Genomic DNA, 17,421 nt, shown 5'->3' on the forward strand with positions numbered 1-17,421 from the left:
TCTCTTTTTAACAACAGAAGCGATACTAACTCCACATAGTGGTTTTGAATATTAAATAACTATGTGAAAGCATTTAGGAGACTGGGTAGAAAGGAGACTCACTTCATAAAACTATATATATGTTTATATCTCTCTCTATATAAGACATATATAAATATATCTCAATATATTTAGAGCAGAGCTTTTGGGGGATAAAACAAAAAAATAAAATGAAAACAAACACATAAAAAACGCAGAAATTACAAAATCCAAGAGGATGGTTCAGGACTTTTTGTACAAGTTTATCTTGTCTCATTTATGGACAGGCTGTTAATATAATAAGTTTACTAAATGTGAAATTTCTAGCACTTTATGTATTTTTTTACATTAGATATTTTTATTCAGTTCATTTATTAGTGATAGAAGTAATAAGTAGTTAATTGGTGAGCTTTTACTATACTTATTGAATAACTATATATAAATAACTATTTTTAATTGAATTTTATTTTTCAACATAAATGATAGCCAGATTGCTCAATCACAATGAACTGATTTTTGACATTTGTTAGTCTTTGGCAGCAACACATTATATAGTCTAAAAGAATTACAGCAAAGCTTTCGTGAAATACTGAACATGAAGTAGACATAATAAATTTGTCCTCTAACAGCGTACACAAGTACCACTCAAACTATTCCAAACACAAATATTACAAAGATAAATAATGATATTAGATGCCTTGATATCACATGGAAAATACCACCATCACCAATAGCGATAACAACTATAATAAAAATGATTAAAAACAACATAATCCAAACTTATTAAATGGTTGTTCTGAAATTGGAATGGTATTAAGCATCTTATATGATCTTTTTTAATATTTGAGAAACTCATTTAAAGATATTTAAAATACAGATGTAGAAACATACAGATAGAGACATATTTTAAAAATGGAAATTCCCTCCCTTATCAGATTAACATAGTATCATCTTAATATTAATTAGACTGTCAAATCTTTTTAGAATTTTTATCATCACATCTTTAGCTATTCTTAGGGGCCAAGAGTTTGCCTTACAACATATACTATAAAATACATTTTTTGCTTCTTTGTTTCATTTAAATTTGCTGGATAAGGATGGGAAGAGAGAGGGAAAAAAACGTATTGCAAAGTAGTTCTCGTTTGCTAAAATTAAGTGTTTTTTATTTTTTGCTTTTTAAAAGATATTTCCCTTTGTTTATTCATCAGTGTTAATCTTCACAGTACTTTTCTATGTCTCCTCCTTCTCCCGTACCTCTTGCACTTTATTCTCCACCTCTTTTGGCTCTCCTTCAGTTTCCCCAAGCTTGTTTAACATTTCTTCTTCTAATAATATATTTGGAAAGTGAGACTGCACTATCAAAACAGCTGTAGTACATAGCGACAAGCATACCAGTCTTAGTAATAAAGTAAGTATGCACATTGGATCACACACAAGTGGCCGGGGTACTTCCCATTTTGGATACCAAAATTTGTAATCTGTAAATAATGAAGCGATTGAAAGCTAGATTTCACATAAACTAGTAAAATCATTGAAGAAATAAAGGACAATAATACATACATGTGGCTTGGTCACGCTCTGCATTACCTAGAAAGAAAAAGACCGTAAAGAAATTTTGTCATTTCACCTTTTCTCTAGACTATAAGATAATTTGTCCAACAACCATGACATCATTCTCCGAGTTCTTAAGCAACATGGCATCATCATTGCTGCTCCACAAACTAGTAGCCTGAATTAAATACATTATATTTGCTTTTCATAAAAGTTAGCCTGCTCTGCTAGAGAAAACATCGATATATAAGAGAAATTGTGGATTCCGGTATTAATTCTTTCTCTAAATCCTTTTTTCACCTTATCTAATTCATTTCACTTCTGTACTCAAAAGATTGTTGCAGCTTCAACATTTTAGGGTTTTATAATATCTTATTTTTATCTCTCTTCCCCACCCTTCTACCCCCAATCATTCCCAATTAATCTTCTGAATCTACTCACTTTCTTCAAGAATTTTTATTTTCAGAAGCTGTCCGTTGTTCTTCCTTTCCTAGATGGCAAAGTTAACTCTCTAGCCTGTCATTCAATCATTTTACTATGTAGCCCCCTATACTATTACAATCCTTTACAGGAAATAAATTTCTGTACTTTACAGGAAATAAATTTCTTTTCCTTTGCTCACCTGGGCAGAGAGGCCCACACGACTATTCCTAGATGTCACTAGGAAGGAGAGTGGGAGCATAGAAGAGTTCTCACACATAGACAGCCCAGTGAAACCAGGGGCTTTTTCTTGTGTTGATACTAACCTTAGAGGAAAATTTAGAAATTGCTATTCAGGTACCTTGGAGAGTTAGTAACCTTCTGTTGGATACTTGAGGCTTTTAGCCTTTTTTGCTTAGTCTTATTTATTGTTTCATGTTTTATGTAATGATTCTTATTTTCCAGCTCCTTTTAAAAATATCTTTTATCACATCGTCTATATTTTTCCTGCTTCACTCTGTATATGTAACTAATGATAGCTTAGTAGAGCCATGATATAATTAGTACATTTACTCTTCATCACTAATTTTCATTGATTGCATTCTTGTTTTACTTTTGGTTTTGATTTAGTATTGAAATACATTTATATTTACTTAAATCTCTATAGTTTGATTTATCAGCTTTAAATGATATCTCTAGGACTCTGGTTATAAAAGACGAGAAAATTGAGTACACTGTTCTTTCTTTTTTTCCCTCTCTTTTCAATAATTATGCCATTTGTATATGTTAGCAAAATTTGTTATGTTTACATTTTGTTTTTATAACCATAGCCTTTAGATTTTAATCTTTATCAATTAAGATTTAAAGCATAGAGAGATGGTGAATATGACATTAACAGCGTTCTCTGCTTTGTTTCCAGAAAGATAATCTAAAAGTAGCCCAGAGGGCCACTAGTTTGAGAGGGTCCAGTGACGGGGCAAACTAGGGTACCCGTTGGACATCAGAGGCAAGCATTGACCACACAAGAAGGAATAATGAGGAAATTCAACTCCATACAACAAAAAGTGGGTAGAGAGTTGCCTAGAGACTATGGCAAGGGGTGGCAGCATGCCATGCAAAACTCAGAATTGTACTCTCAGATTTGGGTGACAACTCTGAGAAGGGTTAGCTGAGTGGCATGGAGTCACCCTCTTAACTGAAGGGAGATTGTGTGGAGGAGCTGGGGTGTGCCAGGCTTGCCAGGTTGCCAGGGAAGAGGATAGGGAAGTGGATGTACTTCCCTTCCCTTCCCTGGCAGGACTGGTGCTAACCTGTGAAGTTCTCCGATAACAGACAGATGCAGGCACACAGGTCTGGAAAGCCCAAAGAGGAGTGTTTTCAAAGGTGCCACAAACACAAGCCCACTTCAGTACAATTTTCACCAGTAACTGGACCCCTTCAGAGATCTTACACACCTCCCACTCTGCAGCTATAGGTCATTTTCCCCCAAAACACAAGATACTGACAGGCCAAGCCAAGAAAAAGAAAACCTACAGTGCCATCTGCTGGAAAAGTAGAAATTCAGCATCCTTAGGACATTTGAAAAGATGGCGATCTGGAAAGCTACACAGTGGGCAGACAGAAAAATAAAATACATGGCACCTCGCATCCCACAAATCTCCATAATCTAACCACAAAGTCATTAGAGCCCTTTTCTTCCTATCAGATACAGAGTTCAAAATTGCCATGTGAAAGAAATTCAAAGAAATGGAAGAAAACACAGAAAATATGATCAAAGATATACAAGAAAATACAGAAAAGCAAATGGATGTCCTGAGAATTAAAGTCAATGAACAGGAGATAAAATTGAAACATTAAATAAGAAAATAAAGGAGTTGCAGGATGTAAAACGATCATTAGAGGAGATAAAAAAAATTCTTTGAAAGCTATGCAAACTGAATAGACCAAATGGGAGATTGAATCATTGATCTCAAAGATGGTAACACAAAAATAACCCAGGTGGAAGAAAAAAGAGAAATATAAAAGAAAAACTGAAGAAACACTATGAGAATTATGACTTCATTAGGAAATGTAAGTATAAGAATAATAGGTATCCAAGAAGAGGAAGAGAGAGAGAAGGGAACAGAAACTTATTCAAAGAAATTAATAGAGGAAAAATTCCCAAACCTGGGAAAGAACTAAATATATGAGTGCATGAAGCTAAAAGAACACCAGATGATCTCATCTCTCTTGGTCTTCACAGAATTGAAGAGTTAGGGCACTGGGCTAGATTAGTCCTTGGCTATAATGTTATGGCTAGTTTGTTTTCTAACCACACCACTCAACTCTCTCCTTATCTGCAATCAGGCTGTTTTGCTTTTGCTTTTTTCATTCATGTATTAATTGAAGCACTACTTTTAATTTCTTTCAAGAACTTTTGCTTTGTGAACACAACTTGGCTAACAGGGCTCTTCAAAAAGAAAAAAAAGAGGCTGTGTCCTTGTGGTTACATGTCTCTATATTCTTTAAGCATTTCTTGCTTTTGGATATAAAAAGAAGTTCTGGATTTATCTTATATTTCCCTGCCTCTGTCCTAGATATTTTCTTTCTCCAATGCTCACTTTTAGTACAGGCTGAAATTTAGAAATCAAGGTCTGGGTGCTAATTGTGTTCATTGGGGGTGGGGAGGCGATGGTAGAATGGGGGTTGGGGGTTCTGCCCCAAGGTCTTTTCTGAGCTTAGGGAGTATGTGTATATAGATAGATCATATACAAATATTTCTGTCTATGTTTAGTTGCATGTTTGATCCTTACATGCTAATACCTGTACTTCGAATTCATAACCACAAGATCCATGCTTATTTTCCTCCTTTATGTATTTGTATTCCATCTTCTGACAGTCAGAGAACTGATGTCTATTGTTTTTTTCCCCATTGTGGCTGTCTTTATTCTTAATCTATTTGCATATTTGATCAAACCCCCAGTGTGCTTCCAATCTCCAATTGTTAGGGGGAAAGGATGTCCTGAGCTAATCCCACACAAGGTTTGTGGACTCCACCCCCACTCCAGACCAAAGCCTTCAGGACACTGGGAAAGACAAATCCAGTCACCACCAAAAGGAAGGTGGCTGGGACCTGACGGTGGGGTTAAGCAGCTAGGTTGGGTATAAAAAACAAACACGTGGGCCTTGGGGGGCTCGCTATCGCTCGCCTCCTGGCTTCACGGCTGGTGGCTTGCGGCCAACTCTCAGAGTGCTATTTGGGATTCCAGATTGGCGGATCAGGTAGGACACATTTAAAACTTTATCTCCCACTTTTCTCCCTGAGTTGCACATTTCCTCATTAGCCCTTCCCTTGTGAAAAAACCTTTTATTAACCTTTCACGTGAGCCTGCAGTAGAGTATTGATAAGTCCCATTAAGTGTGCAGGTGAGGACCCACAGTCAGGCACCCCATTTTGTATCGGGGCTGCCCTGTAACACTATCATTGCCTCTACTTCATCCCTTACACGGGTACCCTCTTCATCCTGTATAAGCTGTCACAGCACACACCAGGTTGGTAGAGCTGTCAGATTTAGAAACAAAAATATAGGCTATACAGGTAAATTTTAGAATATAACAAATAATCTTTTAGCTTAAGTATATCCTGTGCAATATTAACATGACAATAACTAGTGTACAGGTCATTTTTCTTATTATAAAATGCATTATACTTATTTTGATGTTTAAGTTATTTTCTTTATCTTACTGCATAGAAGATCTGTGCATCTGTCATATCTGTCACATCTAGAACAATGCCGTCCTGGCTTGTAAGGCTTTCTTTTCTGAGTTCTCTAAAACAAACAAACAAAAACAAAACCAAAAAACATTTAGTTAGAAAATGTCTCAAATCCTGTGCTGTTTAAATTTACTGTCATCAATTTTTAGTTTATAAAGGCAATTGAATTAAGAAAATGGGCTCAAGAAAGTCTTAAGCAAGAGACACAATATTTCCCTTCTCTTCCCCCCTTGGAAAACATTGTCTTCTGAAACTGTTTCCAGGTCTTTCTTTGAAAACATTATTATTTAAGCCTGAGTTTTAAAGCACTTTTATTTCATCTTAGTTTGCAGCAAAATTTCCCCTTAAATAGAATGCTATAGAATGTTTAGTAATTACTTGCTCTCTAGTTGGCCTAGGTATATAAAAACTTCTATAGAAGTGATATATTTATTTTCTGAAGAATTCACAAAATCCTGAAATGCCTATTGTCTCAAAGACCAAGATGCATGGATTATTTCAAGGTCCACTCAGAAAAAACATAAATATATGAACAAGTGAAAAAATCTAAGTGGGATTTTTACAAAGATGTTTTAATCCATTGCCTACAGCACAGGCTAGAATTGAGAAATTATTACATCAACTGTGCAGAGTTAAGTAAGGAAAATAGGCCCAAAAGTAGATATGAAAGCTCTATGATAAGAAAGATATGGAAGAAAGATATGGAAAAATATTTTTGAGTGAGGGGAGGGTCATTAATAGTCATCATTTAAATAGGATTGCTTATTAATTTACTCAGTGCACTGTTAGACATATAAGCAAGCATCAGGCATATAAATCTCAGTTAGGCCATTCTGGATCATGTAAAAGAATGGCCAAACAGAAGAAATACATATACAAATATGTGAATATTAAATTTCTGAGTCATGTTGTTTTTTTTTTTGATACCCAATTAGCTATCTGATACCCTTGAAAAGCAAGTTTTCTAGTCTATCAAGGACACTCAGAAGTTTGTGGTTATTTGTAGATCGCATATCACTTCTCTAATTTCACTTTTCACTATCAAAACACTTCAAGGAAAAAAAATACATTTTTATATTTTTAGAACCCTGTTGGGTCAGGAATGCCCCAGCATGACCCTGAGGACATGCTGAGGGACGAGTCGTGGAGCAGGTTTGCAAGGCAAGACTCTGCTGCTCAGTGAGCAGCCCTCTTGGTGTTTATTAGCAGTAAAAAATAGACATGACTGTTTATGTGACAATGGCAGGAGGAGCAGGGCCCAGGGAGACATAGGGAAGTCAACTTTATGGGGAACAGGAGGGGGCATGTTGGCCACATATACAGGGAGGACTTCCCACGCAGGTACTTGGTTTAATTTCTGAGCTACTTCTAGACCACCTGAGGCCATGGCCACACAATCAGTCAACAACAACCTAGGCATCCCCGGCTGCCTCGTAATGTGGGCCATTGTCTTAAGGCGGTCATGCAGGGGTGCCTTATCCAATTCTTTCACACATACACAGGTGCAGAGAGAGGCCATATATACAGGTGCAGAGGCCCCAAGTGTTAGAGAGGCCACAGATCCCAGCTAGAACACTAGCCTTCCAAAAATGTAAGAATTGATCTGGCCATATTTACCTATGTCCTAGTATACTTTTCCTGCCCTAAACCTTTATCACTGAAACACCTCCAACACAAAAACAGAGCATATCCTACCTATCCCAAGACCCAAGGGATAGAGGACCTCTACCTCTATACCTATGCAAAAAACTACTCACTATAAACACTGTCTTTAAAACCGGTAGCACAGGCCAATCACCCTGTGATCATAATGTCTGATAACTGTAGCCTGGAAAAACTCTGAAAAGGCAAATAAATAAACAAATAAATATATAAATATTAGTCAACCAATCAATTAATTTCATACTGATCTAGAATACAATGGACCCTCTTTCTCCAAGATTAAAAGTATCTGTTACTATCTATATTGGATAGCCAGAAATGCCAGGCTATACATTGTCCATGATCAAAGGGTCAATCCATTAAGAAGCTTTAACAGTCATTAATATTTATGCCTCCAACACAGGAATACCTTCATACTGACCATACAATGTTTATAGGTCTTGAATAATTCCAAGTCAGTGAATATGATGAGCTCTACTTCCATGTTTAATTATGCTACATAGCATAGTTGACCTTAAATTACAAATATTATCCAGGTGGACCTGATCCAATCAGTTGGGTAACTTAAAAAACAGAGAGTTTCTCTGGCTGGTCACAGAAGATAAACCAGGGATTTGAAACATCAGAAGGATCTGATGTGTCTTTAGTGACTTGAAAATGGTCGGAGACTGTATCAAGGAATGTGGACAGGCTCTAGAAGTTGAGAGCAATTCTTGGCTGGGACTCACAAAAGAAATGGGGACCTGAGTCCTATAGTCACATGAAACTGAACTCTACTAACAACCTAAATGACCTTGGAAGCAGATTCCAGATAAGAATTTAGTCACTTAGTCCCACTTAGGGTATATTATTCTTTTTCTATGTTTTTGGATTTGGTTTGGTTATATTTTGTTAAGAATTTTTGGATCCACATTGATGTATAGTTATGTTTGCTTGTGCTATCTTTTGTCTGGTTTGGATATTAGGGTAATGCTGACCTCATAAAATGAATTGATTACAGTTTCCTCCTATTTTTTAAAAGCATTTGTAAAGAATTTGTATTAACTGTTTAAATGTTTTGTAGAATACAGTGATAAAGTGAAAAAAAAAAAAGAATTCAGTCAATACTTTGATTTGGCTTTGAGACTCTAAGCAGAGAATCTAGGTATATTGTGCCTGAACTTATAACCTACAGGTCTATTTGATAATAAATGGGTTATATTTTAAGACACAAAGTTTGTGGTAATTTGTATGTAATAAAAGAAAACCAATCTGCATGCTCTAAACTTCATCCAAGATACCACAGTCTGTGGGTCTCCCTGGTGGTGCAAGGTGTTAAATCGTTAAATCAGCACTATGAAGTTATCTTCAGCACCAGTTCAATCCCTGGCCAGGGAGCTGACCCACGTGCCGCAGCAGATCTCTCCTGTCTCACATGCTGCTCCCCTCAGCAGTATATTTCAGTAGATCTTCCTGTTCTGCTTCACATCTGTCTCTGGTGAATCCTCTCACCACCACTTGCCACTGCACCTGTGGCCTACACCTCAGCTCTTGTATGGAGATATATATATATATGATATATATATGATATCTCATATATATGATACCACAGCTGTACTATCAGAGAAACAATTATTATGAAGCAAGTTCTTGCTTCCACTTTGTACCCTATTTTCCCTATATTCCATTCACAACACAATAGTCAGATTAATATTTTTGCGTCTGTATATTCTTTTCAAAAAAGATGTAATGTCACACCCTTGTTAAAGATTTTCCAATGGTTTTGCCATTACTTAGAATAAATTCCCAAGTCCTACGTATTTCCTGTGATCTTCTATTTGGTTAAGCTGTCACATAATTTACCTCAACTAGTAGTTCGAACCATAATTTATTATTTCTCAAACATGTTAAACTCAGTCTAAGTTCAGAGATTTTATACATGTTGTTATTTCTATCTGAAACATTCTTTAGCCACTCTTTTCTCATTTTACTTTCAGCTCAAATGCCACCTCTTTTTTTAATCTGTATTTGATTTTAGCTATCATTTATTTGTTTATTTCGATATATTTTACGGTATATTTCACAACCTAAGTAAATAGTATTTATTTATGTGTTCATTTATCATCTCCCTCTAAAACTATAAACTAAATATGGTAAGCAATTTTTTTGTCTTATTAGGAGATAGAACAGGAGATAGATTGTACATAAATGTCGAGTACATAAATGAATAATGGTACCTTAGATGAATGAATCCATTCTCTCCCTCTCCCGCCAGTACCTAGTTCTCTGTCTAAATTTTCAATTTTAATTGGTAGTCAATTTTCCAGTTTCTCCACATAATAGATAACATTCCAATGCTTCTAGTGTGTAGGAATGAAAGGAGGCTTAAAAATTTTTGCAGGGCCTCCCTGGTGGCGCAGGCGTTTGAGCGCCACACTGTGAAGCTGTCCGCAAACTCTGCAGCATGGGTTCGATCCTGGCCAGCCGGCGAGAATCCCACATGGTGCGGTAGACCTCTCCTGTCTTGCCCGCTGCTCCCCTCAGCAGTGTATTGCAGTCAGTCTGCCTGTTCTGTTCCCCACTCTGTCTCTGATGAATCCTCTCACCCTCCCGCACATCTGGCCTATACCCCGGTTCTTGTATAAATAAAATAAATCTTAAAAAAAACATTTGCAATGACTCTCCCAAACTTGTTTTGAGGTGCCTATGTTCAAAGTCTGCAAAGTTTTACAGCAGGAAGGGCCTTTCTGAGTCTAATTCAATTAGATCATGGTTAGGTTTTTGTCCCTATCTAGGGACATACAGTCAGTAATCAATATTCTTTTTCTTTTGGGTTTAGTCTTGAAAGCAGTTTATCAACAGAAATGCATTCTTAATTCTAACATGTTTTTTAATTTTTCCTGTTTATCTGACATACTAATTAGGCTATTTCTTCACATAGCTGGACATTATACTGCTACTACTTCTGTTATCATATTGGCCAAAAGAGAGCTTGAGATTTTCTAGACTAGGAGGCTAGATTTTCTATCCTCCAGACAGACATGGAGGCTATTCTAGAAGGTAGTTATTTCTCACCACATAAAGGTATTCAAATAGAGAATATTCGCATGGTAAGTAAAATGGAAATAATTCAAGTTTTGTATGGAAAACTTGACAAGAAGACTTTTGAAGTACTATTTCAACTCTGAGATATTATAATGACTCACATGTGTGAAACTAGTGCCAATTATTAATGTAACTTCTAAAGGATAGTCAACTAAAAGTATGCTTAAAGTAATAAGAACTGATGTACTCCTGAAACAATTATTATAGCACATCTAACCTTATTTTCTTTTGCCTTTTTTAAATAAGGGAATAATCTATTTTGGAAATTAATTTTAAAATACATAATTTAACAATCCTATGCTAATTAGGCTAGATTATGAAGTAATACTAAAGTTAAAATCTTTTAGGAAGTAATTGATTTGTCTATATACAAAATGCCCATGTTACATGCCCGTATTAAGACTCATTTCAAGATATAATTGAAAATATCTCAATATACAATCTTTAATATCTTATATTTAACTTATAGTTCACAGAGACATTAGAAGACTATATTGAAACCTAGAAAAGTTTAATATTGAAAAATATACAATGTTAATATATATATATTTTAATTTAAAGTTGCTTACCCTGGTGCGTAGTTACATATGAAAAGTGCTGCATCTTGAATACGTCCTATTCTTGCACAAGCAGTAACAGCACAACCAACTTTGTAAGTGAGATCCCAAACAACCTAAAATAAAAATTTCAGAGAAAACATAAAATGTAATTCCAAACATTTATTTTGCATGCTATAAGCAATAGTATATTCAATCCACATAAAACTTTAATCAAGCAGCTTGAGAATATAAATTATTCTTCATTTGGATGCAGGTAGAAAATTGTCATGTATTTAGGGAAGAAGTTTTAAAACTTTATTTAGAGAAATATTTTAATAGGTTTTGGCAATTCTGTATTCATAGGAGAAAGAATTTGAGAAACACTAACCCAGAATGATGTTGTAGAGCCAAAGGAAGGCATCCCTGCTGAATAAATTTTCAACTTCAGATTGTATCTGAAACTGCTATGTTATTGGTAGAAAGAAAAGGGAAAAGAGAGGAGAATGATTTTGGAAGAAAAAAAGTTGTGAATAGAAGGGCGAAGAAAGGCCCAAGATTATAGAAGAGAGGGAAAAGAAATATAAGATAGAGAGTAATGGAATGTTATTAACATTTCTCTTTCCACTTATGGAGGAAATTCCATTATAAAATGAAAGGGCTGTTCTTAAAAAATAAAAAAAAAGATCAGGTCTATAAAAGGAAAAGCAAGTCTTGATATGTGAAAATATGAGAATAACTGAAAGTATTCTTGAAATTTTCTGTACGGCTACTTCCATTAATTCCAAGTGAAAAAAAATACTTGTTTGTTAAACTCTGTGGAAGAGACAGGAGTCATTTTTGTTTTTCCTTTTCTCTTTACCACAACCTTAGTGGTTTTAAACATGTGATTCTTAAAGAAACAGTGATGCATTAAAAGACTAGCGAGTAGAATGTCTACAGCAGTTAATGTGAAGTCAAATGCAGTAAAGAAAAGTGTCTAAGAGAGTGGAATTGGGGAATAAAAAAGACAGAAGAGGGTGATATATAAAATAATTAGTGCATATATAGGAAATAAAAACTGGTTCAAAAGAGTATAAAGTGACAGGGTAAATTGTTAGACCTGAGGCAGGGAAATAAAACTATTAATTTGAATTAAAATATTTTAATCAATCAGTTATTTAGTAGTATGTATACTGAACATAAAAATACCAAATCTTTTCTTTATATTTATGGTCAGTATTTTTAAAATAATTAGTCTGCTGGTTGCTTACTTCCTTTTCCAAATGCACATTCTTTTTAGAAAAACACCTTTCACCTTTGGATAGGGGATCCAATTTACTAGATTTAAAGGATTGTTTTAATTGCATGGTTCACATAATAGATGAAATTATAGACATCTGAAGATTTAGAACTGCTTAGAATTTTTATTCTATTAGAAGTGATAATTTTTACCAGTTAAGTTTATTTATAAAATTGAAACATCATCAATAAAAACTTGGCAGTAAAGCAAATGAAGACATCTATTGAATTAATAGTATAAAAATTATTATACCTGCAGATAATTAGAACACTCTGATTTGCAAGTGTCATTTTCAAAGTCATAATTCTTCCTCTCCTCATACCAACTTCTAATGGCAATAGTTGCAGTGAACACATTTTCAGGGCCGACCCAAATATTTTCACCAATACCATTAAATACAGGATGGGCCGTCTTTACTTATTCTAAATGACTATTATGCTGAAGCAAACATTTTCTCCCCCATGCTCTAGCAGTCCGAGACAAAGCTACATCCCAAGTCTAAAAAAAATGCAAAAAGCAAAGAAAACAACGTAATGAGTTTTTTTGTGTGTACTCAAAATTATTTCCCTTGCATGTTCACAGTTAAGTTTAAGGAAAACACATTTAAATTTGTGCAGATGGATCTTGTTTGCAGAATTTCTATGCAGGGAAAGTTTTTGGAGATAATCATAAATCAAACTACTACACCTTGAGAGAAAGGACTATGCATATATTTATAATTAAATCAGATTGTTAGATGATGCAAATGATTATAATAATCTTGTAGTCTGTTCAAAACAGTATACTCTTACATGTAATCTGTTCAGAATATGTATTTTTAATCTCAAGTCTTTTCATACATAGTAATCATTTGAAATATTTATCTAAGAACTATCCTTTGAACACGGACTATATGCAAACTATTGTGAGGAGTAAAATAAGAAGTAAAACCTAAATTTTGTCATCTGATTGTCTACTGTTAGACTACCAGGGATAGTCTATGTCCCCAGAAATGTGTGCCTTTGTCATTAGAGTCTCATTGAGTCCACTGTTTATAGTTAATCACAAGAAAAAGAACAAAACACATAAAAAATCAATAAAATCAACAAATTAAGTTGTAAAACCAAAATATTGTGGTCATATGTTACAATATATCTAAAAAGTAGCAGCAAAAATTTCAGGCTTTGGGGTGAGAACACCATGAGGGACAAAGCAGTCTTGGAGCAGGTTTGCAAGGCAAAACTCTGCTACTTGAGCAGAAGTTCTTGGGCCTCCCCGGTGGCGCAGCGGTTGAGCGCTGGGTTGCGAAGCTGCCTGCAGCCTCTGCAGCCGGTTCGATCCCCGGCTGCTCCCCGGCCACCAGAGGAGGGTCCCACATGGCGCGCAGACCTCTCCTGCCGCCCGCTGCTCCCCTCAGCAGTGTGCTTCGGTCCTTCTGCCTGCTCTGCTCCCCGCTCTGGCTCTGGTGAATTCTCTCACCCTCCCACGCTTCTGACTGTACCCAGTGCATGTATCAAACAAACAAACAATAAATAAATAAATAAATAAGACATGCCTCTAGAAAATTAAAAAAAAAAAAAAAAGAAGTTCTTGTGCCACTTATTGAAAGCACACAGGCCAGTAAAAGCTGATCACGTGACAGTTGTATGAGGAATAAAGTTCGGAGGGTGGGATTGGAGTCAAAGGAATTGGAGGGTGGAGGAATGAGAGACAAAGTTTTATGAGGGACAGGGAAGGGGACATCATGAGTCAAGAGATCTTTGCGTCAGCAAAGTATGATGTTATCACAGGCAGAGTTATCTGAGACTGTAACAGGGTGGTCCCCAGGAAAGGGGGAGGTTCCAGCTTCCCTGCCCCACCCAAGGAAGGGTGGAGCTGAGCAGGGAGAGAAGAAGCTGCAGAAGAGACTGAGGAAGGAAGGAGCAGGATGGAGCCAGGAGACCTGGAGGAGGTGCATGGAGCCTAGAGACACGTGAAGAAACTGCGCTTGTCTTTTGGTCGTGGACTGGGTGACACAGATGTGGGTGAGACCCGTGGGGAGGTGACAATGGCAGCTTTTATCTTGATGTTGATTTTGCTCTTTTCCTTCCGGGCTTGTCCGGTTGTTTGTGACCCTTTGCTGTGGGTCCCCACTGGAAGATGCTTTAGACTTGTAGCAGGCTTTGGGGCCTTGTTCTGGGCCGATCCCATATGGATGGACTTTTACCCACGAGGGGATGGGTAACTTTGGGTGCTTCATTTAGAAACTAGACTCTTTGCCTTACCTGTATTGTTTCCTAGTTTAATTAAAGTTCCTTCCCATTAAAGTCTCCTATGTTTTGTGTTGATGCGGCGGATGGCAGAACCCATTTAGAATAGGCAGGTTTGCAGGGTTTTTGGGCTGCCCCTCTCCCTGTCCTATAACAAGACCACCATGGAGACAGTCACGTAATCAGATCAAGAGCGGCCTAGGGTGGTCCCAGGCCTGCCTCCTGATAAGGACTACACTCCTGTAGGTAGTCAAAGAATGCTCTGCTGTGATTAGCACATAGGAAATAGGTCACAGTTGCCTGTGAGTGCTCAGCTCATAGGAACCCACACTATACCAAGATTCCCTTAGATTATTTTATTTTCATAGATTATAAACAAATAATAGAAAATATATTATAGAAGATAAGCAAAATAGGCCTTCATAATACCATTTTTAAAACAATTGCTTTGTACCTATATATACACACACACATCAAACATCAGAAATGTTTAAAATGGGTACTTTATGATATTTTTCCCTTGCACTATTATAATCATAACACACACACACACACATGCCCCGATATAATTGGCTTGTTAACTTTTGGTTTTCACTTGGAGATACTATTCCAAATTGGCACAATTGCCAATTGCACCAATCCAATGTTTTACAAACTCTATGTGATACTGAATACTATAGATTGCATATTATGTTAGCATTCCACTAGTAATAGCCTATTAGATTTTGCATATTGTTTACACATCATATGTTTACTATTTACAGTCACTATTCTAAGTATTTTTGTTCATTATTTCACCTAATGTTCACAATAACCCTATACATTATTATTACTCTTTTGGTTTCACAAAGAAATTAACTAAAGCACAAATAAGTTCAATAACTTACTTCCAGCTACTTAATACCAGTATATTGTGGAGCCTGCATTTAAATCTGGAAAGCTAAATCTCATATCCAAGTTCCTAAGCAACTTTCTTCACTGTTTTCCATAATGGTGTACATATAAGATAGTTCCAAATTCCTTTCCTTTGTTCAAACTTGAATAAAGAAAAACCCAAGCTAAATGTGAAGTTCTCTGTGATCTTTGACCCTAAAGATCAGTGGCCCAGACTTTCCGAGGCTGAGAGCTAGGGTCTATAGTGACAAAGGTTATCAGAAATTGGGGCAAAGACCCTTAGGACTTGGCCCCGGAGCTCATTGTGGATGTTCACGTACTCATTGATAAAGTCCACATCCTCTTCATCAGGCAAGAATCCCTCGTTCAAACCTGAACCCAGAAGTAATAGCCAGAACTCAAAGAGCCACAGCTTCAAAACGCCCCCTCGCGGCAGTAGGTGAGACGGGGCGGCCCACTCCCGGGCTGACCACCTTCGGGGCTCCATGGTCTACCGGCCACAGACAGGCCGTGGTCACGCGCACGCCGGCCCGGGTGCCCTGCCAAGGCGCGCGGCGGTGCTTGCCTAGGAGAAGAAGCGAGAAGTTGGAGCAGAGCCAGAAATGCGGGCTGGTAAAAGCTTGTTTTTAACTGTCTAGCCAAAGAGGCGTAAGTTAAGTGGGTGCAGGCTTTTCACTGAGTTAATGTAGCTCAATGTTATTCAGGGTGGATTTCTGCCATCAAATGCTGTGTCACCGTTTATTAATGAGCCATTTTTACATGTCAATTGCTAAGTTATTAACATGTTATTAAAGGAACCTTCTAGTTATGGAAGAGGAAATGATCATTCTTCAGCGATACTGACGAAAATTCCATTATTTTTTCCCCTTCTTACTTGTTGGAAATTTGATGCAGGTCGCATCCTATTATTTTCCTTATGAACAACAAGAAAATATTCTCTCTAAAAAGGACTTCCTCATTAACTGAGATTTTTTGCTTACTTACTTATCGAATCCACAAAATAAATGGAAGAATAAAAAGCTCAGCATTTAGGGGATAGACTACTGATCATTGATTCTCATAAGGTTGAAATATATCCATTTCTTCTCTCACTAGTACTGTATAGTAGCCTGAATATCAGGATTCATTTATCTGACAAATTGTCCTGTTCCTAACAAGGTTGAATTCATTTTTGTGTTCATGTCTTTCTTTCAATGACCTGGTGTTTTTACCTTTTGCTCAAAAAAAGCTTGCTTTGAAGAATATACCATCTAGACACAAAATAAAAGAATTTCTTTTTTGGGAATACATGTGCTTTGCTTTATAACATTGTATTTAATAGCATCAAAGAGATACTCAAAGTCATTGATACTGGGACAGAATTTTGCTACAAAGAAAGCATTTCAACTGTTGGCCAAAAATCTTAAATGTGCTTTGAAAAAAGCAGTAGGTCCGAAAAGATGGCTTCATTTATGCCCTTATTCTTTTAGTAAGTATTTACTAGGCAATATGTTAGGTGGTTGGGAAAGACCAGGCGGCAAGACCAGACACAGACCCTTTTTCCAAGTAGATTACAGTTCAGAGAACTAGTACATAGGTAACTTTTATTCCATGAGATAAATACAAAATCAAGATACTTTTGCAGCATGTTCGGTGCAATACTCTTTTTGAGGATCAGGGAGGTCTTTCTAGAGAATATGACATCAAGATGGTGAAGCACACAGGTGAAACAGCACATTTTATTTTATTTTATTTTTTAATTTATTTATTCATTTACACAAGATCTGGGGTACAGGTGAGATGAGCGGAAGGTAAGAGGATTCTAGAGCCAGGGCAGGGAACAGAACAGGTAGACTGACTGAAATACACTGCTGAGGGGAGCAGTGGGCGCGGCAGGAGAGGTCTGTCGTGCCATGTGGGACCCTTGCTGGCTGGGTGGGATTGAACCAGTACTATAGAGGCTGTGGAGAGCTTCACAGCGCGGCCCTCAACTGCCTGCGCCACCAGGGGAGG

The 17,421-nt window shown here is 36.7% G+C and overlaps 1 protein-coding gene across 1 annotated transcript; it reads right to left on the bottom strand.

Annotated features, from left to right (window-relative positions):
* Positions 1 to 510: 510 nt before the first annotated feature.
* Positions 511 to 15,916, bottom strand: LOC119246931 (GLIPR1-like protein 2). Its single transcript, XM_054696840.1, has 5 exons — positions 15,707 to 15,916; positions 7,501 to 7,542; positions 5,714 to 5,798; positions 1,579 to 1,605; positions 511 to 1,496 (listed from the first exon to the last, which is right to left on the bottom strand). Exons 1-5 carry the CDS (start codon positions 15,914 to 15,916, stop codon positions 1,249 to 1,251), a joined length of 612 nt encoding a protein of 203 aa, XP_054552815.1. The 3' UTR covers positions 511 to 1,248.
* Between the last annotated feature and the right edge of the window lie 1,505 nt (positions 15,917 to 17,421).

Source organism: Talpa occidentalis, unplaced genomic scaffold (assembly GCF_014898055.3).
Source record: "Talpa occidentalis isolate TD23 unplaced genomic scaffold, MPIMG_talOcc4v2.1 talOcc4.16, whole genome shotgun sequence".
Classification (NCBI taxonomy): domain Eukaryota; kingdom Metazoa; phylum Chordata; class Mammalia; order Eulipotyphla; family Talpidae; genus Talpa; species Talpa occidentalis.

What these genes read in the sequence shown, in the direction of transcription:
- LOC119246931 (XM_054696840.1), bottom strand. Translation starts at nt 15,916, where the DNA reads ATGGAGCCCCGAAGGTGGTCAGCCCGGGAGTGGGCCGCCCCGTCTCAC. An exon ending in TTTTAAAGACAGTGTTTATA is followed by an intron (nt 5,799 to 7,500) that starts GTGAGTAGTTTT and finishes TGTTTGTTTTAG; the next exon opens with AGAACTCAGAAAAGAAAGCC. An exon ending in ATGCACAGATCTTCTATGCA is followed by an intron (nt 1,606 to 5,713) that starts GTAAGATAAAGA and finishes TTTTCTTTCTAG; the next exon opens with GTAATGCAGAGCGTGACCAA.